Source organism: Bison bison, unplaced genomic scaffold (genome assembly GCF_000754665.1).
Source record: "Bison bison bison isolate TAMUID 2011002044 unplaced genomic scaffold, Bison_UMD1.0 scf7180017864478, whole genome shotgun sequence".
Taxonomy (NCBI): domain Eukaryota; kingdom Metazoa; phylum Chordata; class Mammalia; order Artiodactyla; family Bovidae; genus Bison; species Bison bison.
In genome coordinates, this window is record NW_011495038.1 from 1,526,582 (window position 1) to 1,554,322 (window position 27,741).

Below are 27,741 nucleotides of genomic sequence, written 5' to 3' on the forward strand. Positions count from 1 at the left end.
AAATCAGGACCACTGCTTCAACTAACTGCCAGTCTTCAGTGTGACTAGCTTGTACAGGCAGAGACCTGCCAGAAGAGGGCAGCACTGGTCACTGAGAACTCTGCATGATTCCTACAAGGGTGCTGTGCAGACTACAGTCTCACAAACTCAGTTTTGGTGCCCAGTTTGGAGAAGGGAGAGTTTTGCTCCTAAAACAACAGTTTATCAGGTGAGTTTTGCCCCTAAAACACTTCTGTTAGTTTTTATGATTCTCATTTTACAAATAAGCCAATTAAAGTTACTAAAAAGATTAAAATTAAATTGGATTGACATGTACACACTGCTGTTTTGAAAACAGAAAACCAATAAGGATCAATAAGCACAGGGAATTCTGATCAATATTCTGTAATAACCTATATAGGAATAAAAATTTGAAAAAGAAAAGATACATGTATACCTGAGTCACTTTGCTGTACACCTAAAACAACATTGTTAATCAACCATACTTCAATATAAAATTAAAAATAAAATTTTTAAAGTTATACTATCAAGTAAAGAGCCAGGATTAGAATCTGTATCTTTAGCGAATGAAAAGCCTAAACTCATCCTACTGCACTGTGTACGTGTGCGCGTGCTCAGTCACATCCAACTCGCTGTGACCTCATGGATTGTAACCCTCCAGGCTCCTTTGTCCACAGAATTTTCCAGGCATGAATATTGGAGCAGGGTGCCACTTCCTACTCCAGGGGATCTTCCCAATCCAGGGATTAAACCAGGGTCTCCTGCATTGCAGGTGGATTCTTTACCACTGAACTACCTCCTGACAAACTCATGAAACTGTAACTATAATCTTAATTACCATAAGAGGATCTCACCTTATTGGCAACTGCATTAACACTTGGCCGGGCGTCGAATATAAAGATTTTATGAGATTGGGCATTGGAGTCCATAATGGCTTGAAGGTATTTTTCATCTTCTTTGCTTCGCTTCCCACTCACCCCTACCATGGGCTGGCTACACCGAGTGATTGTGGCTTGACTTTCAGGATGAATCCATGACAAAACCTTAATGGGGGGAAAAGTGGCAACACACCCTTTGACATGCTTCTCTAGAGTTCTTCCCAAAACATTACTCAATAACACTCTTTCTTTTTACATTCTAACTGGATTCAAAGCCGAACCATGAAAAGAAATATGAAGCTGCTATAAAAAATCATCATTTTTCTTTCAAGTCAACTCTGGCATGTGGAAAACTTGGTCTTATTAGTTAATCAGATATTGATTTAGAAGAGTCATTAATTAAAAGTGTTGTCTCTAGGGAAAAAATACATTAAAAGGGAGCTTAGGTAAACTCCATTTTTAAAGTTCAGCAAAAATGCCCAACTATAGTGTTCAGAGTCTACACATTTTTGTACCTAAAATTATTAGAACTTATCTTTCCAGAATACAGAAATTCATCACAAATTTGTACAGTTTTCTTCATTCCAAGATTTAAAGGAACAGAGCATTTATCACTATGACCAACTGTATAAGATAAAGAAATAGTGAATAATACCAGAGCCAAGTTTGACTTCAAGTTAAGAGCCATGCAATTCTGAGCAGCTCTCTTATACCCATTTCAAACTCTCCAGAAACCTCTTTAGTGTAAGTCTTTCCTCTGGTTTTAATTTTACTCAATAACTCATTCCCTAATAGCCCCACAGAGGACCCGCTGCTGTAGCTATTTTTATCCCGCACCCACTCCCCTATTCATTATCCTCTGCACTATGTGGAGCACAAAAGCAATGGGGAAGCTTCAGCACAGCTTCACACTTACTGGGATACGGCCCCGCGATCTGAAGGAAGCCACTCTCTTCAACTCTTCATCAGGGATATTTGCCGGAACAACCAAGAGGGCAGGGTAGGTATCACAGAGTTCATATCGTTCATTTATCTTTGTTATTCTCCAGCTTTCATTCGGAATTCCCTACATGTTAAATAAACATAAGACAAATCACTGCCTAAGAGAAATATCTGAAAACATTACAACAGAAGGCTCCTACTCAACTTCTCTTAAACTCCACTATCTTTTAAGTTGTTTGAATAGTTATTGTCTGCCTATGGTGATCAGGCTTTTAGGATGAGACCTTGTAACAAAGAAAATCTGTATTCATTTGGCACTCAGTTTTATGTTAACAGATTTATTATGTCATTAAATACTGACTGAGTGCTGGGTCTGTCCTAAACATATCAAACAAAGGAAACAGTAAGACTAAAAATAAAAATGTTCTTGTCTTTAAAAAGAACAGTCTCATATAGTTTGACTGGATGACTGACTGTGCTGCTGTTCATCTATACAAAGAAATGTCTGAGGGCAGGCACTAAGCATCCACTAGAATGCTATGCACATATTTATCACTTATATACATTAAGTGAATCTTACAGTATTAATGTCGCTAATGTAAAACATATGAGAAAAACAAGAAAGTAACAGAAGGCAAAGCCACCCCCCCCCAAAAAAAAGAAGCAAGAGAAACAAAACATTATTTTTTAATACACATCAACTGTTAAACTTTGGTCCTTAAAGGTTTGTTATATTTATAACTAATATACCACTTCACATATACAATTACTTAATAAGACACTTTAAAATTTCCATCCTCCATTAGTATAGAAAATAAAGCCATTACAGTAAGTGCTTAGAATTAAGAAAATACATTTATTTTTAATTTTATTACCTCTGACAATAAACAGAAAAAGAATCAAAAGAAACCAAATTACAGTAAATATATATATATACATTTATTGAGCACTTACTGTCTGCAGGCGTTGTGCCTACACATGCATGCACGTGCACACACACACACACACTTTACTGTATTCAGGTTTCATTAACGTCACTGTAGAGATGAAGAAATTGTGGCACAGCTTATAACTTGACTAAAGGTAGTAAAAAATTCCATGTAAATTCTAAACCCATCCTTTTTATAATAAAATACATTGTGCCTCAAGAAAAATTTCACTATCCTTATTCACAAAATTGTTATAAAAACCTGAAATGAAAGTGCAGGAGTACTTCTCCTCCAAAGGGGTATTTCTCAAGCTGTTGCCAAACACCCAAGAAGATATTAAAATAAAGAAAGAATTCCCTGGTGGTACAGTGGATGGGGATATATCTGCCAACGCAGGAGACAGGGGTTCTATCCCTGGTCCAGGAAGATCACAAACGGCACGGGGCAACTAAGCCATGTGCCACAATCCCTGAGCCTGTGCTGGAACCTGCGTGCTCTAGGAGCCACGTGCCGCAGCTCTGAGGCCCGCACCTGGGGCCTCTGCGCTGAAGAGCCCGAGTCCAGTGACAAAGACGCAGCATAGCCAAAAGTAAAAATAAATTTACTAAATTTTAATCAAAAAGAAGGCAAAATTCCTTCCCTGTAATCATGTGGTAAATATTATCAACAGAGTTTCCACTTCCACTAGTCATTTTATCATCAATGCCTTACACAGTATTAACCCCATTTATTTAGCCTGGCCCCAACTTGCTACCTATGATCTACATATCTCCTTCCCTCTTGCCTTCCTCAACTTTATACTCAGGTAAAATCCGAACTTATTTTCAGAAATAAAAGAAAGGTTTAATTACAGATCTTTAAAATGTATTTACATGCAATTATAAAAAAAATAATGTACAATGAACTGGTGAGTTTATAGAGGAAGTACTCAATTAAGAAACTTCAGTCCAGTTCAGTCGCTTAGTTGTGTCCGACTCTTTGTGACCCCATGGACTGCAGCACGCCAGGCCTCCCTGTCCATCACTAACTCCCGGAGTTTACTCAGATTCATGTCCATTGAGTCAGTGATGCCATCCAACCATCTCATCCTGTCTTCCCCTTCTCCTCCCACCTTCAATCTTTCCCAGAGTCAGGGTCTTTTCCAATTAATCAGTTCTTAGTATGAAATGGCCAAAGTATTGGAGCTTCAGCATCAGTCCTTTCAATGAATATTCAGGACTAATTTCCTTTAGAATGGACTGGCTGGATCTCCTTGCAGTCCAAGTGACTCTCAAGAAGTCTTCTCCAACACCACAGTTCAAAAGCATCAATTCTTCAGCACTCAGCTTTCTTTATAGTCCAATTCTCACATCCATACATGAATACTGGAAAAACCATAGCCTTGACTAGACGGACCTTTGTTGGCAAAGTAATGTCTCTTCTCTTTAATATGCTGTCTAGGTTGGTCCCAGCCTTTCTTCCAAGGAGTAAGCGTCTTTTAATTTCATGGCTGCAGTCACCACCTGCAGTGATTCTGGAGCCCAAAAAAATAGTCTGTCATTGTTTCCCAATCTATCTGCCATGAAGTGATGGGACCAGATGCCATGATCTTCATTTTCTAAATGTTGAGTTTTAAGCCAACTTTTCCACTCTCTTTCATCAAGAGGCTCTTTAGTTCTTCTTCACTTTCTGCCATAAGGGTGGTATTATCTGCATATCTGAGGTTATTGATATTTCTCCCGGCAATTTTGATTCCAACTTGTGCTTCATCCAGCCCAGTTTTTCTCATGATGTACTCTGCATATAAGTTAAATAAGCATGGTGACAATATACAGCCTTGATGTACTCCTTTTCCTATTTGGAACCAGTCTGTTGTTCCACGTCCAGTTCTGTTACTTCCTGACCTGCATGCAGATTTCTCAAGAGGTAGATCAGGTGGTCTGGTATTCCCATCTGTTGAAGAATTTTCCACAGTTTATTGTGATCCGCACAGTCAAAGGCTTTGGCATAGTCAATAAAGCAGAAATAAATGTTTTTCCGGAACTCTCATGGTTTTTCAATGATCCAACGGATGTTGGCAATTTGATCTCTGGTTCCTCTCCCTTTTCTAAAACCAGCGTGAACACCTGGAAGTTCACAGTTCACGTATTGTTGAAGCCTGGCTTGGAGAATTTTGAGCATTACTTTACTAGTGTGTGAGTTGAGTGCAATTGTGCGGTAGTTTGAGCACTCTTCAGCATTGCCTTTCTTTGGGACTAGAATGAAAACTGACCTTTTCCAGACCTGTGGCCACTGCTGAGTTTTCCAAATTTGCTGACATATGGAGTGCAGCACTTTCACAGCATCATCTTTTAGGATTTGAAATGGCTCAACTGGAATTCCATCACATCCAATTGCTTTGTTCGCAGTGACGCTTTCTAAGGCCCACTTGACTTCACATTCCAGGATGTCTGGCTCTAGCTGAGGGATCACACCATCATGATTATCTGGGTCATGAAGATCTTTTTTGTACAGTTCTTCTGTGTATTCTTGCAACCTCTTCTTAATATCCTCTGCTTCTGTTAGGTCCATACCATTTCTGTCCTTTATTGTGCCTATAATTGCATGAAATGTTCCGTTGGTATCTCTAATTTTCTTGAAAAGATCTCCAGTCTTTCCCATTCTATTATTTTCCTCTATTTCTTTGCATTGATGGCTGAGGAAGGCTTTCTTATCTTGCCTTGCTATTCTTTGGAACTCTGCATTCAGATGCTTTTATCTTTCCTTTTCTCCTTTGCTTTTCACTTCTCTTCTTTTCACAGGTGTTTGTAAGGCCTCCTCAGACAGCCATTTTGCTTTTTTGCATTTCTTTTTCTTGGGGATGGTCCTGATCCCTGTCTCCTGTACAATGTCACGAATCTCTGTCCATGGTTCATCAGGCACTCTATCTATCAGATCTAGTCCCTTAAATCTATTTCTCATTTCCACTGTATAATCACAAAGGATTTGATTTAGGTCATATCTGAATGGTCTAGAACCAAGAAACTTGAGTGCCATCTTTAACTCATCCAATCAACAATCAATTTTTAGGATTTTTTCTTCTTCCAAAAGCACCAGAAAAGTTTGCTCACTCCTCTCAAGCCTCACTTCTCTTCTGTATCTCTGCAATCCATTCTCCACACTGCCTCAAAATTCTTTTAAGATGCAAAAGTTATCATGTCATTCTTCTGCCCAAAACTATCAACGGCTACCTATTTCTTTTCAGATATATTTAGAACTCTATACAGGACTTGGCAAAGATCTTCACACCCCTCCTTTTTCCCACTGATCTCTGGCCACTCTGCAGCATTCTCTGGTGCTTGCTGTAGTCCACCCTAAACCAAACACCTTCCGTTTCCAGATGGCATCATGTTCTCTCACCGGAGTACTCGCTCTATTAATCACAGGATTCATGACTGTATATTTTGATTATTAGTTTATTTCTTTGAATCTGCCATTAAACATGTATCCTTTGGGAGTCAGGATTGTGTCTTTCTGTTTTAGCAACTAATACACACTAGGTGATACATGAATCTGATTAATGAATGAAGAAATCAGTGAACCATAAGGAAGCTTCTACAAGAAGAAAAATTGGCTTTTGAAGTTTTCTTAGAAAATACGGAGTCAAAGCTGAAAGGGTCAGATCTCCTGAGATCCTAGTGTACCACCCTGAATCCAGGTATTTAACTCCTATCTCTCTCTCTCTCACCGCCTTCCCATATCCTTCAAAAATCACTGCCAGGGAGAACTGCTGTTACCACTGAGATTGTGTCATCTTCTTCAGAAAAAACAAAAATGGGTTTCCCTGGTGGCTCAGCAATTCAAGAGATACAGGAGATGAAGGTTCGATCCCTGGGTTGGGAAGAGACCCTGGAGGGCTACGGTCCATAGGGTCACAAAAGAACCATTCGGACACAATTCAAGTGACTGAGCACAAAGCACACTTCAGAAAAATGGCTAGGTGGGAGTAGAATCATTGAAGTAAGCCATTAATGGCTCTCGTTCTCCTCATTCTTTTTTTTTTTTTTCTCCTCATTCTTAGAGAAATTGACATAACCATCTCCATTAAAGGAACTGCCTTCCAAGCAGCAAACTGGAGTTGGCTAGTCAGCACATACTTTCTTTGTAGACACTGTTAAAGACATACTGACAACTGTTGATCTCTGACATACATCTTTCTACTCTCCACAAAATCACTGCCCTTCAGTTAATGTATCCATTTGTCAGAGTCAATTTATAATCAAATTAACTGGATTATAGCTTTCCTTGTTAGTTACATCTCAGCTCTTAGAATAAAATTCTATTCTCCTTGGCTGTACTTGAGTGCTCTACAAATTTGTTAACCAAGATATCTACCATTATGATTATTTGTGCAGAAGACGATACTCATTTTTATTTACTGATTTTTACCATTTTAGCAACCTGATGATTTCTCTTTACCTTACCCACAAATTTCAGAGTCCTCTGTAAATCACTACATGTGCCAAGATACAATTAAAGAATATTCTCCCATACAGAAAACTTAAATGGTTATTCATAGTTTTGTCCATTTAAAAAAATACATAATCTAATTACTTTAGGCACGATAATGAATAAGTCTATGCATTTAATGTGACTTTCCTTTTGTGTTTCAGCAAGAGCACACAAAAAAGCCAACCAATCATGATTTGTTTCTAGAGCTTTACAATGTAATAAATACAATAATAATCATTTAGATAGATTTCTATGGTTTACAATGCACCTTCCTGCATATCACACTAACTCCTCAAAAAATCCTTAAAGGTAGTTCTTCTAAGTGAAAAATAAAGGCACTGAGGCACACATCTAAGTGTGAGAACTAAGCAAGAGCTAGAGCTAGCATTCAAAAGTGGAGTCTCCTAAATGCTCTGGCAGCAGACTGTGGTGACAGCTGCACAGCTTCCTATGTTAAACAACAGTGGGGTGTACACTTTAAAGCAGAAAATCTTATGGTATGTGAACGATATTTCACTTTCAAAGAAAAAAAGAATAGAGTGGCCCATGATTCTGAGACGGTATAATCTCCAAAATGTATTAAGTGAAAAAGAAACATACAGTGTACAGAGAATGCTATTATCTGCTTTAAAAAAAAAATAATAATGTACACACATATAAAGGCTGCTGCTGCTAAGTCACTTCAGTCGTGTCCGACTCTGTGCGACCCCACAGACGGCAGCTCCCCAGGCTCCCCCATCCCTGGGATTCTCCAGGCAAGAATACTGGAGTGGGTTGCCATTTCCTTCTCCAATGCATGAAAGGGAAAAGTGAAAGTGAAGTCACTCAGTCATGTCCAACTCTTTACGACCCCATGGACTGCAGCCTACCAGGCTCCTCTGTCCATGGGCTATGCAGCATAAAATCTCTGAAAGGATATACACGTGGTAAGTAACATTATTCCCTAAAGGGAGAAGAGCTGGGACAGCTGGGGAAAATGCTGGCCCCAAAGGAAAACCTTCCTTTAAGTATATCCTTTTATATCTTTTAAATTTTATATAGTGAATTACTGAATTCAACTTTTAATTTACAAGAAAGACAAAGGAATACTCTGATGCTCTATCTTTAGTCTCAACATTTATGTTAAAGTTCAAGTTCTTTATATATTTTGGGTATTAATATCCTTATCAGATACATGGTTTGCAAATATTTTCTCCAGTTCCATAGAGCACCATGTATCTGATAAGGCTGTTAATATCCAAAATATATAAAGAACTTAAAAATGACAAAAAATCCAATTAAAAATGAGAAAAGGATCTGAATAAAAATTTTTCCAAAGACATACAAATGGCCAGCAGACACATGAAACAACGCTCAACATCACTAATGTAAGGGAAATGCAAATCAAAACCACAATGAGATATCACCTCAAACCTGTTAGAATCGTAATCATAAAAGAATAAAAAAACAAAGAACAAATCACAAGTGTTGGCAAGGATGTGCAGAAAAAGGAGCCCTTGTGCACTGTTGCTGGGAATGCAAATGGTGCAGCCACTATGGGAAACAGTATGGCGGTTCTTCAAAAAACTGAAAATAGAACTACTATATGATCCAGCAATTCCATTTTGAAAACATTAACTCAAAAAGATATACGCTTCCCCTGTCACTGCGGCATTATTTACAATAGCCAAGATATGGACACAATGTTAAGTGCCCACTGATGAATGAATGAATGAAGAAAATGTAATACATATACATAATAATATACGGGGGTTTCCCAGGCAGCTCAGTGGTAAAGAATCCACCTACCAATGCAGGAGACAGAGGTTTGCCCCTGGGTCGGGAAGGTCCCCTGGAGGAGTAAATGGCAACCCACTCCTATATTCCTATCTGAAAAATCCCATGGACAGAGGAGCCTGGTAGGCCACAGTCCATGGGGTTTCAAGGAGTAGTACACACCTGAGCAATTGAGCACACATAAACACACACATATGTATACATATATTTAGTAAGATAGAGAAATCACTCCCACTCTAAATGGAATTATATTGCTGTTCAGTCACTAAGCCATGGCCAGCTCTTTGAGACTCCATGGACTACAGCACAGCAGGCTCCTCTGTCCTCCACTGTCTCCTGGAGTCAGGTCAAATTCATGTCCATTGAGTCGGTGATGCTATCTAACCATCTCATCCTCTGCTGCTCCTTCTCCTTTGCCTTTAGTCTTCTCAGCATCAGGGTTTTTTTCAATGAGTTGGCTCTTGAATGGAATTTTATTCAGCCATGAAAAAGAGCTTGTCACTCTGTGACAACATGGATGGAACTTGAGGATGTAAATTAAGTGAAATAAAACAGAGAAAAGCAAATATTGTACGACGATCTCACTTACACGTGGAATTAAAAAACAACAACAACCAAAAATATCCAAACTCATAGATAAAGGGAACCGACTGATGGTTGATTATTGGAAGTAGGGGGTCAGGAGGGGGCAGAAATGGTAAAGGAAGTCCTAAGGTACAAGCTTCCAATTAAAAAGTAAATGTAGTTACAGGGATAATGTAAGGCATGGTAACCATAATTAATACTGTAGTGCATATTTGAAAGTTGCAAAGAGAATAATCTTTAAAGATCTCATCACAAGAAAACAAATTCTGTAACTGTGTATGGTGACACAGTTGAGCTGTTAACAAGACACTGTGGTAATCATTTCCCAATACATATAAATATTAAATCATCACGTGATATACCTGAAACTAATATAATGTTGTATGTCAATTATACTTCAATGAAAACAAGAAACAGAAAAAAGAGATTATCTTCATTTTCTTTGGTAACAAACTACATCAAGTAGTGTCCTCTCCAACAGACTTTAATGTAGTTGACCCAGAGACAAAGTGCCTAACTCTCCAGCAAAAAGTCAATAAATTAACAGATTAATTCTTAATCTTTTAAAGTCAAAGACCATAAAGCACCTGTATAGAGTCCAATGCTCTATTCTGACTACTGCATTTCCTAATCTCATAATTCTCTTTTCTGAATGTGTATATCTGTTTATTTACTCTTTTTTAAATTGGAGTACAGCTGATTTACAATATTGAATTAGTTTCAGATGTACCACAAAGTGATTCAGCTATGTATATTTTAAAATTTTTTTTCCCTTATGGGTTATTACTTTAAAAAAACAACAACAAAAGACCACAGAACTGTATAAAGCTGTTTGTTCACTTCTATTCATGAAAGTTTTGTTGTATTAAAGAATACAGAATATTAAAAAAAAAATTTTTTTAAGTACTTACCTGCCTTCTATACTCCGAAAGAGAGTCATATAGCTTCCACCCATTTTCAGGGAATACTTCTTTGTACTCAAAAGCAAAAAGAGACTACAAAAAGTAGACAGAGTTAATAGCTTAAAAAGACCTTTAAGAAGGTAATGAATCAGAAATGTACCTCTATCATATCCCAAGTTTTCATTGACTTATCTGAAAGGATATTTTGTACTGGTATCCTTTTTTTAAAATTGTTGTTTTTAGCTTCTGTTTTGCTATTTTGAAAGTTTATTGTTTTTTTTTTATATTTTTCAAACACAGAAAAGCACAAAGGCCTGCCACCAAGATTTATCAAATGCTAACATATTACCATAATTCTTTCAGATATCTTCAGTAGCTGCTTTCGGTTTACTTCTAAATAATTAAAGACGTTACATAAAAAAGACAACTTCTGATATAATTAATTAATTAGACACCACAGATGTCAGCAGTTAAAGCAGCTTTACAGATTACGCAACATATTCTAAAACATCCTGAAAAAACTTTTTATTTGGGGGCAGGCAATCTGTGTATCAAAAATGAAAATTTAATTTATCATTAATATGGACAAAATGGCAGGAACAACTATGATGAAAAGCATTTAAACTTGAATCAGAAAACCAAAACCAATTCTAAATTTTACTCTTTACTAATTGTGCCACTGAGTTAATTGCTTACCTGCTTCTGGTTTCAACTTTAAAATATGAATAAATAATAGTTACCACCATAAGGCTACTTTGGACATTAGATTATATAAAATAAATGAGGAAACCTAACACTGTTAATAGCACGCAGAAGAAACTCAGTTCTAAGTATTGATCCACGCTTTCCTCCTAATATTGCTAGACTTAACTCTCAGCTCTCAATTAAAAAGGAGATTTCACATACAGCTTTTCATCACGGAAACATCCTGGATATAAAGATCACATAATTAAACAATGTCAATCTGCAGGAATGAACCTCAGAAATCAGTCCAGTTTCCTCACTTTATACCTTAAAAAGACAGGTCCCATATATTAAATTAAACCTAAACTACACATCTGGTTAAAAGGCAAAGTGAGACTGTAAACACCAAGATTCTAGATAGCCTAGACAAGTTTCTTTACACTACACCAATAATTATAATACAGATTTTTCAAATAGAAGAAATCTCGTACCAGGTTATTAGAGACAGGAAATGCGTATTTCATTAGATTTTCAAATATTGATCTTCTTGTTCGCCCCTCAGGTTTATGAGCAAATCGTAAATTCCGAATATCCTAGAAAAGAGTTAGGAATCAAGTCACCTATCACTGTTTGCTCACTTTTTATTTAATGACTAAATAAGGCAGCTTGGAACTATCTTGTAAAACCTTAAGATTTGTGAAAGAGGGATACAAAAATAGATCAGACAACAGCTCCTGGAGGAAGGGAAGTTACAATGCCTTATTAAGAGAAATAAAAATAAACACAGGATACAAGGTAGGATTCGGAGGACAGAAAACTCCCCTCTGGTTATGAATTCAAGTTGGAAAAAAATAAAATTAAATTAAAAAAAATGAATTCAAGTTGGGCCACTGAAGGAGGCAGCATCTGATGTAGGCACAGAGATTAGAGGTGTTATATCTGAAATCACGCTATTACATGACTCACACACACTGTCAACAGTATGTCCTTCCCCGTTAAAGGCCATTTTCTGTTATGAATTTCCCTACCAAAAACCTGATTAGCTATTGTTGTATATTTCATAAAGTCTTCCTTCCATTTAAGCTTGGTGATCATTTTCCTATTTATAATTCCTTCCCAGGACTCACTTCCATTGAATCTTTAATTCATAAGTCTCTGGCTACTAGACTGATAAAACCAAAACTCTGCCTAAAGGTCTTCCTCCATTCCAGGTCCCAGGTTCTTCAATCATCTACTAGCAAAAATTCTGAATAGTTTGGTTGATATCATCCAGGCTCTATACTCAGATATAAAAACCAAAGTTCCCTTTCCTTATTTGTTTTCAAGTAGGTTTTTATACTCAGACTGAATGTAGATACTCACATTCCAATTTAGTGAGATCTTAGCAGCACTAAAAAAAAATTGGGATTAAGAATAATTTCAAGACTATTCATTTTGTTTTCATCTAGAAAGAATTCAAAATAGCTTCATTAAACTGCATCCTGTAAAAATGAGCACAGGAACCACAATGCACCTACAGAACGTGAACAAGTAGAATATTTTATTACAAATCTGATCCAAAATTAGAAAGCCACCTTCTTAAACCAATGTGTGAGAACCTAAGCTTTTTGTTTTTCCTTAGTGAATATGTTTACAACAAATAGATATTCATAATCATTCTGTTAAACACAGAGTTCTCCATAAGTACTGTAGCAGGGGCCCTACAAGTTTAACTGATAAAGGGCCTATGAGTTTACTGATAATGGTCTTGCTCTATGGGAAAAGTTATATTTAAAATGATCAACATTTCCCAATCACCCTCTTCCATGCCCTCTTATATCCATTCTAGCTGTATTTACTCCTACACCACAGAAGAGCAATCAAGTGCCTGTCACTTGGTTGACAGCTATTAATTATGCTCTTAAAGGCCTTCCAATGATAATGGAAAAGCATACAAGTAATTACTAAGGCATTAGTTTCAATACTAGATTGATAAAACTTCTAAGATTGTCATAAGAAAGGATCTTTAAAGTTATGAATGTGCTGTTGCTTTTTTTTTTTTTGCTTTTACATTTTTGGCCAACTGTAACAGCCAACTGAAAAGGTATATAGCTCCCTTTCCTAAGACTAGCAAGGGGGCACTCTCTGTCCCTCTTCTGATGTCTATGTCAGAAGCTTTCCCTGTCCCTTTTTATACTTTAATAAAACTCTGCTACACAGAAGCTCTTGAGTGATCAAGCCTGGTCCCTGGTCCCAAAGCTAAATCTTCTTCAGAGATCACAAATCTGACATTGTTCACTGTAAGCAGTAAGTATCAATGCATTTATAGAATGAGTTAGATAATAAAATACAGAAGGTCTCCCAAACGAAGTCTTCCCCACTACTGTTTCAGAAGAAGAAAAATTATGAAAACTAAAAATAGGAAAGAGGTAAATATATCATAACGAGTTCTTTCACTACAAAGTACTACAAGTCTTCACTGCTCAGAGCCTTATGTTTCTAATTTGTAAATTAAATTCACAACCTTTTTATTACTCCTAAATGTTGTTTTATTCTACTAGAATGACGCTTCTAGCATGAAATCCATTTGATATTTTGGAAAACAATTTCTAAACACTGGCTCTATTTAATAGAAAGCTTTCCAAACCAAAAAAAAATGCATACATATTACAACATTTACCTTGCACACAGTTTCCAGTCCATAAGAATTTTCACCACGACTAGAAGCACCACCAATTTTTTCTACTCTGCTTATAACACCAAGAGAAGCATCTAAAACAAATGGGGGATCCTAAAAGAAGGGAAAAAAAAAACATTAAAACTGAGCAATTAATACTGTATAATTATAGCTGAGAAAAATATTTAACTAGAAATGTTTTAACTAAAAATGATTAAAGATGTACAAACAACACACAGATGTACACACAAAAAAATCTAATCCAGCAAGTCTTACCCGTTCCATGCTTTTGAAATATAACCTGTAATTCGTAACAGTCAGAGTTCCTCGTACAGCACCAGTGAATGGACATATATAAGTTACATCTTTGGCTGAAAAGAAAAAGAGCCCACAATTTATTCTCTATTGTACACTATTAAAAACTACACTCTGATCTTTCACAAGTAAAATTTAATAGCATTCTGACCACCAGTTTAAATTATGCTTGAAAATCACAGGATCAGTGATTCCAAGAGACCTCGGGAACTAAATCCAAGCTTCCAACCACGCACTACAAGCTGGGGAGGGAAAGCAGAATAAGTGGGAAGGACTAAAGAAACAGAGGGACATTCTTTACTCTGGACAGACACAGGGAAACAAAGGTGGACACCCTCCCTGATGGACAGACAGGCATGGCAGTTGGAGCAGTGAGTGGAGGAGGGGCGGTAATGGTGGGAACAGCCATCAACGTCTCAAGTCACTATCCTCCCATCATCTAATCACAGCTCCTAGATCTTCTTCCCCAGTCTCCTGGTTTTCTTCTGACCGTAGTCTAGTTTGTCAACATTCCTCTGAACACACAATACCTAAAACATAATACCAGTAACTTCTGACCTGATTATATTTATGGGGAAAATACTGTAGAGAAAATAAAATGTATATGAACTATGATTTCTTAGAAAAATATAATAGCATAATAAGAGGGTATTATGTACCTGATTAAGAAACAGATGTCAAACTTTGTAGAGAAATAATCACATTGTTTAATTAAATGTTAAATGATGAATCTATACAGTATTATTTCTTTTTAGAACATGCATTAATTAAGCAGGATAACTTGACTACCACTAGCTCAAAGTAATACTTAATATGGTAGTGTTCATATGTCCAATACAAAGGTTTTTCTATTTTAAAATATTCATAAACCCCTGCTATGTCATCATTGCAGCAAATCAGCAGATAAACGAGTATCTTCATTGTTCCAAGAAACTAAGGCACAATTAGAAGCAAAAAACTTCTAAAAACCTTTCAAGGGGCTTCTGGGAAAACTCAGGAACATGAAATATGCTTAATAAGGCATGCAACTTTCTGAGTTTGCTTTCTATTCCTCACTGTGAAGGACTGACTGCTTAGTATGGAATTTGAAATGAGACTGATCTTCTAACATACATTTCTAACCTTCAAAATGGCTCCCTTGGGAATGTACAAGTATGAGCTACATTTTTTTAATCACTGTTTCCAATGCATTTCCAATGTTTCATTTAGAGGGAAGATATTAAAATTAAATAAACCCATCATTAAAGAAAGATACATAAACTTGACTTGCATACAATTTCTTGCCCTTATGAAATTTTACCTCAATTGGGAAAGCTTTACTCAGTGTTACTAAAAACATTCCTGGATTCTTTCCAGAGCCAATTTTCTTCACTCACACAAGAAAATCAATCTTATTATTGTGTACTCCACAGGATATGTCTCTCTTAGTCCTAGTCCAAAGTTTTGCTACAACTTCCTCTTTACTATAAAACCATGAAATAATATACATGAACGTGCTTCCAAAATTAAAAGTACTCTACCAAACACAAGAGCTTATAGCTATGTTACTGTTATCATCATTAGGCTCTGCTTTGCTCTGTCCCTTTTATCTTTTTCCTCAGGCTGGTAGCAACTAGGTCACTCTGAAGAGAGAATTTATGCCTAGCAGGGCTTGTATGAATTAGAAGAAAGACTGTGACTAGGAACCTTATCAGAGCAAATGACAATAAAACCAGCACTGACAGAATTTATAAAGTACTTTTCACCTGAGTACCTGCCTTAACCTTCAAAATCACCTTTAAACATTAAGACCTCTAACTACCTACAATTTTCAGATGAGAACGCCAGGGTTCACAGAAGTAAAACGAATCGCCTAATGCTTCAGAACCAGTAACTGCTAAGATTAGGACTTGAGTGCAGTTTCCACGACTGCAAACTCAAACCTCCTCATGCAAACGGCTTCCGTGGTGGCTCGGATGGTCAAGAATCTGCCTGTAACACAGGAGACCCTGGGTTCACTTCCTGGGTCTCCTGCATTAGAAAGATTCCCTTCCCCTGAAAAAGAGAATGACAATCCACTCCAGTATTCTTGCCTGGAAAATTTCATGGACAGAAGATCTTTGCAGGTTACAGTCCATGGGGCCACCAAGAGTTGGACATAATTGAGTGACTAACTCAATTTTGTCACTTTTAAGCCACTTTTAAGCCACTCAGGTAACGCAGTCTGTCTCCTGTGTTAAAAAGGGTGAAATACTGCAGTTGGGGCCATCTCTACTGCTGATGTGCCTGGGCCAATACCTTTCGATTACTGCTGCGACTGTTAAAGCATTCTGTTGATGTCTCTAACACCACTGTGACTTTTAAAAAAATGTCTAAACTGCAAATTTACATTAAACCAACTAGGAACGTTAGTTGGTCTAAAGTAAATGAATTTTTTATATGAACTAATTTTCTATATGAATTAATATACTCAAGGGTACTCTAGCCTCATGCTTCCCTGGTGGCTCAGACGGTAAAGCATCTGTCTGCAATGTGGGAGACCCAGCTTCGATCTCTGGGTTGGGAAGATCCCCTGGAGAAGGAAATGGCAGCCCACTCCAGTACTCTTGCCTGGAAAATCCCATGGACAGAGGACCCAGGTAGGCTACAGTCCATGGGGTAGCAAAGAGTAGGACATGACTGAGTGACTTCACTTTCACTTTTCATACTTTATATTACATTTAATTTTTTTAATAATCAAGTCTATCTGACGATTTGAATCAGAGTATTTTATTTAATATATTAGGTATTTCTCTAAATTTTGCAATACTAATACCGCCAGATGCCAAAAGAGCTTAGATTTACTGATCTTCTCAAATTTTCCCTAAGCTCACAAAGAATCCATAAAAGTTTCTATGGGGTAGACGAAAATGACTTTGAGAATACGTATCTATAAGCGTGAAAAGTATATGCACATAAATATAATGTACGAGAGCACACAATCTGTGCAGAGAGGCACAAAAACACACTCTAAGCAATATAAAGAAGGAAAGTCCACTAAGCTATGGGATCAGAGAAGGTTCAAGGAACACAGGCATGAGAGCTGTGCCCCAATGGTTAGTACCCTTTAGATGGGTAGAGATGCTAATACAGCATTCAGTAAAGAGAAGAACCTAAAACACAGACGTGGGAAAGTAAAGCAATTATTTGGACAAAGTATACAGTCTGGATCGCTCTAATTTATACTGTATCACATTCTCTTCATTCCTTTTTAATTTCCTCCTCCCTGGGACTCCTTCTACCATATAATTATAAAATGCCTACCAAAGCTATGTTCTTGGCCCTGTTTTTATTCCATACACTCTGAGTTATTTTCATACTTTCATTTTCAACTAATATCCATATTCTGATGATTCCAAAATATGACTTCTAACCTGATCTCTCCTAAACTCCTAAAAGTTTCTCATAGGTACAGGAAATTCAACATAAATACTATGCCAAGGGCTCATGAAAATTGAGAGAAAAAGATAACACTCAATAAGTTTTTGGGGATTACTCTTCTGGATCTGGTAACTGATTGAATGTCAGAGCTCAGAAAAAAAAGAGCAGCTGAAGATGACTCTCAGATTTCTGCCTGGAGTGAATGGACAACCAGTGTTAATGGTAACTGATGGAAAGAAGAAAAGGAATAAATTTAGAAATAAAGGTGATGACTTCAGTTTTGGATATGTTGGGTATAAGGATATCTATAGAATATCCATGGCCAAGTATCTAAAATGCAGGCATCATTTATCTGTATTAGGACAGAGGTTCACACTAGAAGCAACAAATTCTGGAGTCATCAGTAAATACATTGTAGGTAAAGCTACTAACTTATTAGATATCATCAACCAAAAAGAACAAATGAGAGAGGAAAGGGAAACAAGCCAAGGATGAAGTCCTAATGGAGTGTTGCTATCTAAAAAAGAAGATAACAAAAGAGACTAAGTGATAACTTGAAACTCTTTTATAAGGTAATTTATTATACTGGAAATAGCATACACTTTTAGGCTTAGAAGAGGGAAAAAAACTGTCACAGTGCTAGATATAACTTTACTAGCCAGGCAGTCTTCCTATGCCTTAGTTTCTTCATCTGCAAAATGGGATCAGCATCTTCCTCAGAAGGTCATCGTGAGGATGATTAAATCAGATGGTAAGCACTCAGTAATGATAATTATCATTATTATATAGTAATAATACATAACACCTTACTGAACAAGTAGCTCAGGAGAACTTAGGATAACTGAAGTGAGTAGGGGGAAAAAAGGAATGGGCAAATATTCAACCAAGAGTTAAAACTAAGGAGAGAGAAATGCTAAACATGAAGGAGCTAAATGTGCCATAGGCAACAACAGCACAGAGGATAGGTCCCCTTTGGTCTGCTTATTTGTACACAAGTAAATGACACTTGGCTTAAGACTTCCCCAGTGGCTCAGATGGTAAAGAATCCATTCGTATTGCAGGAGGCGCAAGAGATGTGGGTTCAATGCCCGCGTCAGGAAGATCTCCTGGAGAAGGGAGTGGCAACCCACTCTAGTATTCTTGCCTGGAGAATCCCATGGACAGAGTAGCCTGTGGGCTACAGTCCACGGGGTTGCAAAGAGTCGGACACGACTGAGTGACTATCACTTTCAAGTTCTTTTTAAAAATATGATTGACGATAAAATGAAAGGTGACTAAGAAATCACTTACTGTATTCACCTACACATTACTTTATTTCTCAAAAGCTATGAGTATTTTAGCAGGTGTATAATATTCCATTGTGTACATATGTGTGTGTGTATACCACATCTTTTTCTCAATCATCTTACACTATTTCTTTAGAGTTCTTTTGTGAATACAAGCATACAACCTTTTCATTTTTTAAGTGACATGTACTTGCTGTACTGTACAGTTAAGTTACAGGTATCCAGCATGGTGATTCATAATTTTTAAAGGTAGTATTCCATTCATTGTTATTATAAAATAATGGTTATATGCCCTGTGTTGTACAATACATCCTTGTAGCTTATTTTATACCCAATAGCATGTATGTCTTAATCTTCTGCCCCTACTTCGCCCCTCCCCCTTCCCTCTCCCTACTGGTAACCACCGGTTTGCTCTCTATACTTGTGAGTCTACTTCTTTTGTTGTTATATTCACTAGTTTGCTCTACTTTTTAGATCCCACATATAAGTGATATCATACAGTATTTGTCTCTAACTGACTTCATCTAGCATAATGACCTCTAAGTTCATCCATGTTGCTATAAATGGCAAAATTTCATCCTTTTTTATGGCTGAGTTGTATTCCATGTCATACACACACAAACATTCCCATATATACACACAAACACTCCACATCTTCTTTATCTATTCATCTACTGATGAACACTTAGTTCACTTCCATATCTTAGCAACTGTAAATAATGCTATGAACACTGGGGTGTGTGTATCTTTCTTAATTAAGGCTTTTTTCCCCCAGATATACACCCAGGAGTGGAACTGCTGGATCATATGGTTATTCTGTATATACTTCATCTTCTTTATCCATTCTTCTGTTAATGAACACCTAAAAAGGAATGAAATCTTGCCATCTGTGAGAATATGAACAGACCTGGAGGATATTATATTTAATATGTCATACAGGAAGACAAACACCATATATTTCCACTTATACATAGAATCAAAAAACAAAACAAAGGAATAAATATAACAAAACAGAACAGACTCAAATACAGAGAACAAAGTAGGGGTTATTAGAGGGTAGAGGGGTGGGGAAAGGAGCAAAACAGGTATGGGGGATTAAGAAGTACAAACTACCAGCTGCAAAATAAACAACTTACAAGGATGTAATATGCAGCACAAGGAATATAGTCAATATTTTATAATAACTATGCATGCTGTTTAATCTTCAAAAATATCAAATTACTATGCTGAACACCTAAAACTAATACTGTAAGTCAACTATACTTTGATAAATAAATAAATATCTTAAAAATACAAAAGCCATGGGTATTTTGTATATTATCACACAAATGTAACAAAGTAAAAGCATAAGGACAAAAAAATAGCTTGAAAGTGTGTTTCCAGTTTCCAGTCCACACAGTAAGTTAATACTTAGTTACTTAGGTTGGATAAAGAAAGGCACTGACATGCAAAGGACTCACTTTGCAATGTAGATGAAATATATTTATCCAAAAATTGACAAATTTATTCAGAGGAGGAAAAATAAAGAAGTAAAAAGAGAATGTGTTTCAAGAAAAATTACTTGTACAAAGTGACAATTCAATTTTTTATCTATTCAACCCACTATCTAACTGCAGTAAGTCAAAATAATAAAATTTACTGTGATGGAATTCCACAACAGTTTTTAAAATAAGTCACCTTCTTTCAAACCAGAAAAGCAGCAAAATATAACTCAATGGCATGTTTCCATTAGTCAAAATCCAAACACAGTCAATAGGTCTAGATCGAGAACACACTGGAGGCTGGGAAGGCTGTCAGGAACGAGTCTGTCAAATAGGAGGTGTCTGCAAAGTGAGCCTGTTCTTTGTACACTGGAAACACTGAATAGTCTGTACAGTCACAGAGGAGGAAATCTGACAAAAAATACCAGTACAGACCCATGTCTTTAATATTTTCTCCTGGAAGCAAGGGTGGTTCTTCCATTTCTGCTAATTTGTTAGACTCCCTCAGGACCTGGATTGGAAAAGAGAGGAGAGGGCAAGAAAAGAAACAATTTTTTATTCAAAGGCTAATTTTTAACTTAAATTTCAACTGAGTATGCTTGGTCTTATTTAAAGCAATAGCATTATATCACATATACTACTTTAAATCAAATTATAAAGACTGTAATATTGGCATGTATAACACATGAAGCTGCTATTTTTCTACAAAAAATTTACTGAGTGCCTACTTTGTAGAAGGTACTGCATAGAACACTTTACGTTTTTTACTGACTCCTACAATGGCCCTATAAGGGAAGGTATCATTATCCTTATTTCCTAGATAAGGAAAAAGAGGCCAGAAGCAACAATTATCTTGTAAAAAACCCTACAGCTAAAAAGTGTCAGAACCTAGATTTGAATTAATAGTTTTGGTGGACTACAAAGCTCATTTTCTTTCCCTTCAGCCATATTCAAGTGCCTTACTGCATTAAGACTTACATAAAATCAAACTTTTATGTAGATTTAATGTTTAAAGAATCTGGAAATGATGTTGATAAAGAATCTTGTTGAAAAAGAGATATTTAATAAATTAAAGATCAACAACACTCACTGAGTAGTTACCTTATGAAGGGTGTTACACTGGATTCCAAGAATGTAAAGATACAGAATCATGGTTTTCTAATGGACTTACAACCCACAGAGCACATGTACACACACACAAATGCATGCATGTGCCCATGCAACTGTTTTATGCTAAGTATATCCCACAACCTTTCAATAGCCTTAACTTTCACCTCTTTCACTGCCAAACAATAACCTTCACTGTCCCCAGTTCTTTACCTTCCATCAGTTCCTCAACCTTCTACAATCTGGCTTTGCCACCTAACCCAACTTCTTGCAGGGAACCTGCTTTCTCCCCAATAGAAAGTGAAAGTGAAGTCGGTCAGTTATGTCTGACTCTTTGCGACCACATGGACTGTAGCCTACCAGGCTCCTCCATCCATGGGATTTTCCAGGCAAGAGGACTGCAGTGGGTTGCCACTTCCTTCTCCAGGGGATCTTCCCGACCCAGGGATCGAACCCGGGTCTCCCGCATTGCAGGCAGATGCTTTACCGTCTAAGCCACCAGGGAAGCCCTTTCTCCCCAATACCCTCGTCATTATTAAAGACAATGGATATTTCTCAGTCTTTATTTCTATTTCCTAGCTACATCTGATACTACCTGCACTTACCTGCTCCTTGAGAGCACACTCTCCTGGCTAAACACTTCCTTCTCTGGCCACTCTTTTTCAATGACCTTTCTATTCCCTTTTCTTAACCTTACTTATTCCTCAGTGGTTTGTCCCATTTCTCATTTTACTCACTTCCTGTTGATTTCATACCTTACCTATGACCTTACCTTACTTCAATCTATATCATCAGCCAATATTTCTCTTGGACTATACAGTTCCATACATCCAACCGCTTAATGTTTGAAGTCAAGAGATCTCAAACCGATCTGTGTTCCATACTGAGCAAGAGGCACTACTAGCCATTTGATTGTCAAAGTCAATTTCGTAGAAGGTGGGCAAGCAGTGGTCTCTATGAGCAGACTCAGACCTTCTACTTCAACCTTGATTTGTTTCATTAGACTGAGAACCAAAACAACTATAAAAAAGATTCTCAATTTTTTTTTGTTATATAGCATTTGACTTTTATTTCACTCCATCCAAAAAGTAGACTGAGAGTCCTCAAAAGAAGGTAAAAGGGAAGAAAACACAAGGTACTACAACTGCATGAAAGGCCACCTTCCGCAGGCCATGGAAACTAGGTCAGAGGTCTGCAGGCGCGAGCCCCTCTCCGGCACTTACCCACCACTCCAACTGCTGTCTGCTTTCCTCCCTCCAAGACTCTGGGGGAGGCACCATAGTGCACACATTTTTGAATTCCCAACAAAAATAAAGTACGAGGTACACACATCATTTTTAACTATCCTTTAACCGTAAAAAGGTAAAAAGAAAGTCAAAATTGGTTTTAATAATATATTTTACTTAATCCAACAACTCAAAAACAATCACTTCAAGATACAGTAAGTATTTTTAAGCAAAAGATACTTTATATTCTTCTATTCATACTAAGCCTTCAACATCCAGAGTATGTTTTATACTTCTAGCACATTTCAACCAGACCAGCCATATTTCCAGTGCTCAACAGCCATCAGTCTTGTGGTGCCTGAATTAAGCAGCATTAATCCAATGAATCTAATTCTTACTGATAATCAAGTCATTCCCAAGTTTAAGTTGTGCACTTAGGGAGGTTGAGACAAAAGGGTTAAACATTACTGCTACAGCCCAACACTCACCAAGGTCAATAAAGGAAGAACTACAATGAACAAATTACTTCTGTTTAATACATGTGCAAGCTGAACAAATTCACTTTTGAAAATTTAATAATTTATTTCATAAGGCAATACCTAAAGAACTAAAATATATACACACATATATACTTTTTTAATATTCTGCATTCTAGAACTCAAAAAAAGGTCACATTTTTAATGGTATCTCATTGCTAGCTCCTGATATAATCTTTTATGTAGTCATAAAAGAAATGTAAGCAAAAAGGAAGAGAGATAAGGAGGGAAGGAAGGAGAGAGGGTGGGCCTATGAAGATACACAAAATCAGGATGAAAACTTGCACAATGAAAATATATACAAACTTCTTGGCTTCAAATTCTAACTATGCTACATGCTATCTAAGTACTCTTAGACAAGGTGTTCAATTTCTTTATGCCTCATTTTCCCCACCTATAAAATGGTCATAATCACAGTACTCCACAAAAGGGTTGTTATAAATTAAATGAGTTAATACACAAAGTATTTATATCAGAGTTGACACAAAAATATACTTAACAAGTATTTTCCATCAATAATAATAGCAAAATATTTAGACTAACAAGACTGTCAGAATCTGGTAAGAATTTCTACTAAGTATGAAAACAAAAGATACAAATAATAACTAACACACAGTATACTGAAAAAATCAAACACATGTGACAGATCATATAAAGGGAAGATACTTTATTCTGTGCCCATCTGTACCACTTGATTTGGAAATACAACGTTCATGTCACTTACAAAGCTGGACACTAGTTCTCTACTGCACAGGTTTACTTCTCGTAGTTGTTAGTGTTGTTCCCCATGATTTCCTCTCTTTCTATATTTCTGCATTCAGTAGGAAGCTACAATCCCCAGAAAATATGTGCACTGCAGACAGGCGTGGAGACAAAGGCAGTTCTGGCAGAGTGTGTGACGAGGTATAATCTTCGTAAGTAAAGCTTTGCAAGGTGAGAAAAGACACAGAGAAATGCATGTCAGTAGTACACGTCAAGAACTGTAGTCTCTCTCATACTCTGACTAGAACGTCAGAGAGCAAGACAATGAAGAGAAGCAAGAGGGACAGCACTGTTTGGAGAATCTGCACCAGATGACAGACTTTTTAATACCAGGTATACACTGGAGGTTTTACAGGAACAACTTACTTAGAGCTCAAGATACTGGCATAAAAAGAAACTCAAACAACTGAACAAGGCAGGCCACGGGCAATCCAGACACTTTGTTTACTGGCAAACACTGACTCTGAACAAATCTATCCGTAACAAAACCAAAGGAAAAAAAGCGGAGGGGGAGCCTAGAAAAAAAGACTATTTGACAAGAAGTATCAGCTTGAAGCTCAAAAAAAAAAAAAAAATAGCAGTCTTCTGAAAATAATTTCTATAAGCATTAGTAGAAGCAATCTGTAAGCTATCTGCATACCTAAAAGTAAATGAGCCATACCCCCAGGAAACAGGAACAGAAAGGAGAGACAGAAACGAAGAGAAATGGGTAAAATAAGGAACTGCTTACAAAAAATTTTAATGTAATAGAAATAAAACCTGTGCTGGTATTAATAAAGAATTGAATGAATTATTCAGAAAGCAGCATTTATGTAGAGGGCAAACATGGAAAGTCCTCTAAGAATCTGTAGAGAAGAACAGACATAAATACCATGAGGGAAGATGATAACCAATAAAATAATTCTATTCCTTAAAGGAAAAAATTAAAACTAGTTAAAAGTAATAATCCAGCATGTAACTGAAGAACATGTCTCTGAAATTGAATAAAGATATTCTATGTTTGCTGATCAGACTAGTTTACTGTATTCCAAATTTTAAAAAATCAGTGAACAGAGACATATATGGGTGCATCTTAGCAAAACTTTTTGAACTGCAATGTAAAGACAAACCATGGCTACAAAGACAAAATTTTTTTAAAAGAGAATTTACATACAAAAGCAAAACCCAGCTATCTTCAGGTTTCTCTGTAAAACTATCCCAGAAAACAATAAGAAAATGTTATTGGATTCTTAAAGGAAAAGTCTGTGATCACTCTAATACAGAAGTCATTCTCAGATATGCCAAGTCAACAAAAACATAGCGCATGTGTCCTGCTTTTGAAAAAAAGACAAAGAAATTACTTGAGGCAGTAATTAAGCTGAAAATGGGGAATGAAATTTAAAATATATATAATAAATTTCTGGTATCCAGCAAAGACAAGTTTTACATCCTAACTACCCTGCCATCAAAAAAACACACACACAAAAAAAGAAAACCAAAAAACATTTACTGCCACCATACAACTCTGAGTCTTAGTTTCACCATTTATATTATTAAGGTAATATTAATATCCACCTTACAAGTTTGTGAATATGAAACGAGATCACTGTATCATAAAGGGACTTACAAGGTGCTATTAAAATGTAAGAAACACTTATTCACTTAACAGAAGCATCAACATAAATTTGCACTGTCTCTTGTCACAATGGCTTATTCACATGGTGCTTTATTCCTCTGCTATAAAATACACAAGGATTAATATTTGAGATAGGATGTCATAATGGGAACCATATATTTAACTCTCAAACTATTAAACTCCAAGACTTAGCTACACAATAGCAAGCAACTTACCGTTGCTGCTACCGAAAGCAGCAAGAGGGTTAGCATCATGGTAGCATAAGACGTCTCTTGTTTTTGTTGCCCTTTAACCTCTAAAATTTGGCATCTAACAATGAACAAAAGTGCCTCATGGGAGCTATGGAACCCAGCACCATACGCTGAGGACCTAGAAGGAGCCTCATCCACCTGCGCAACGTGTAACAAGCACAAAGAACCTGTACAGGATGTGGAGCCAGCAGGAGCCTGTGAACTGACTCTAACCCCCCTTAGCTGCAGTACCTGGAAAACACGGACTTGGACAGATACCCACATATGAGAAAGCCTTTATGGAAGTTCAGGTTTCTAAAGAAGTTCCAGCACTCCCATCAGAAGAACAACAAGAAAAATACAAGTTTGAACATTAGAGTGGGTAGAAAGACCTTTGCCAGTATCACCCTTCCCAAGAACACAAACCAGACCAACAAAAAGTATCTCTCAGCTAGTAAAGATTAGAGGAGGTTAACTGTTACTTCAAGTGCCAAAACAGCAGTGTAAAACGACAAGGGACATGAAGAATAAGGGAACCCTGACACTCCAAAAGATCATAATCATCCTCCAGCAACTTAAGGCAAAGACACAGAGAAACGTGATTTATCCCATGAAGAATTCAACAGAGCCATCTCGAGGAAACTCAATGAACTACAAGAATATAAAGAGACAATGTTACAAAACCTGAAAAAAAATACATGATCAAAATGAGAAATAAACAGAGACAAATCATTAAAAGAACTAAACACAGATTCTGGAGCTAAAGAATTCAATGAATGAAATGAGGAATGTAAGAGAAAGCATCAACAGCAGAACAGAACAGGCAGAAGACGGAATCCATGGTTAGAGGACAGAACTTTGAAATAACTGTCAGAGAAGAACAAAGAAAAAAGAATGAAAAAGAATAAAAAGGGTCCACATGATCTATAGGACACCATCAAGAATAAACAGCAGAACCATTAGAGTTCCAGAAGGAGAACAGAAAGGAAAGGGGTAATATAGCTCATTTAAAAAAAAAAATAATGGCTGAGAATTTCCCAAACCTGGAGAGAAGGCTGCACATCCAAGTTCATGAAGCTAACAGATTCCCCCCATTATCTCTAAGACACATTATAATGAAACTTGCGAAAACCAAAGACAAACAGAAAATCCTAATACCAGTAAGACAGACTGTAACCTACAAAGGAAGCCCCATTAGGCCATCAGCAGATCTCCAAGAAGAAACCTTACAGGTGAAGAGAGTGGAATGAATGATATTCCACATTTCTTTTATTCAGAGAAAGAAACTACCAGCTAAGAATACTCTATCCAACAAAGGTATCCTTCAGAAATGAAGAAGAAATAAAAACTTTCCCAGATGAATAAGTTAGGTCTGTCATATAAAACCATCACTATTAGATGTGACTTACAAAAAAAAAAGGCTGAAAAGAGTTCAAGTTGAAATGAAAAGACACTAATAGTAACATGAAAACATATGAAAATGTACAACTCACTGATAAAGGTAAATATACAGTGAGATTCAGAAAACTCAAATTCTGTAATAGGATGGGTACATTAACCACTTAATTTTAAACATATTATATAGTTTAAAGGAAAAGACTATTAAAAACAACTAGAGCTAGTATAATTTCTTCATGAATATACAATATAAAAAGAGGTAAATTTTGACATTAAAATAAAAAGCTCAATACAATCCCTATCAAAATTCCACTGACATTTTTCAACAGAAATAGATCTTTTGTATGAAACCACAAAAGATCTTGAACAGCCAAAGAAATCTGGAGAAAGAACACAGGTGGAGGCATCATACTTCCTGGTTTCAAACTATATTACAAAGCTATAGTAATCAAAGCAGTATGGTATTGTCATTAGAAAAATACATGGATCAATAGAATGGGATAGACAGCACACAAATAAACCCACTAATATATGGTCAATTAATTTACCACAAAGTTGCCAAGA

General features: G+C 36.7%; 1 protein-coding gene across 4 annotated transcripts in view; it reads right to left on the reverse strand.

Moving 5' to 3' along the window:
• MTMR2 (myotubularin related protein 2) overlaps positions 1 to 27,741 on the reverse strand; it is a 109,101-nt gene that overhangs the window by 21,147 nt on the left and 60,213 nt on the right. For all 4 annotated transcript variants that reach the window (XM_010862120.1, XM_010862122.1, XM_010862121.1 and 1 more), the window contains 7 exons: positions 20,739 to 20,814; positions 14,099 to 14,193; positions 13,826 to 13,936; positions 11,658 to 11,759; positions 10,492 to 10,575; positions 1,795 to 1,944; positions 855 to 1,043 (listed from right to left, as the gene is read on the reverse strand). In XM_010862120.1, the coding sequence (XP_010860422.1) occupies positions 855 to 1,043; positions 1,795 to 1,944; positions 10,492 to 10,575; positions 11,658 to 11,759; positions 13,826 to 13,936; positions 14,099 to 14,193; positions 20,739 to 20,814 (807 nt within the window). The remainder of the gene's footprint in view (positions 1 to 854; positions 1,044 to 1,794; positions 1,945 to 10,491; positions 10,576 to 11,657; positions 11,760 to 13,825; positions 13,937 to 14,098; positions 14,194 to 20,738; positions 20,815 to 27,741) is intronic.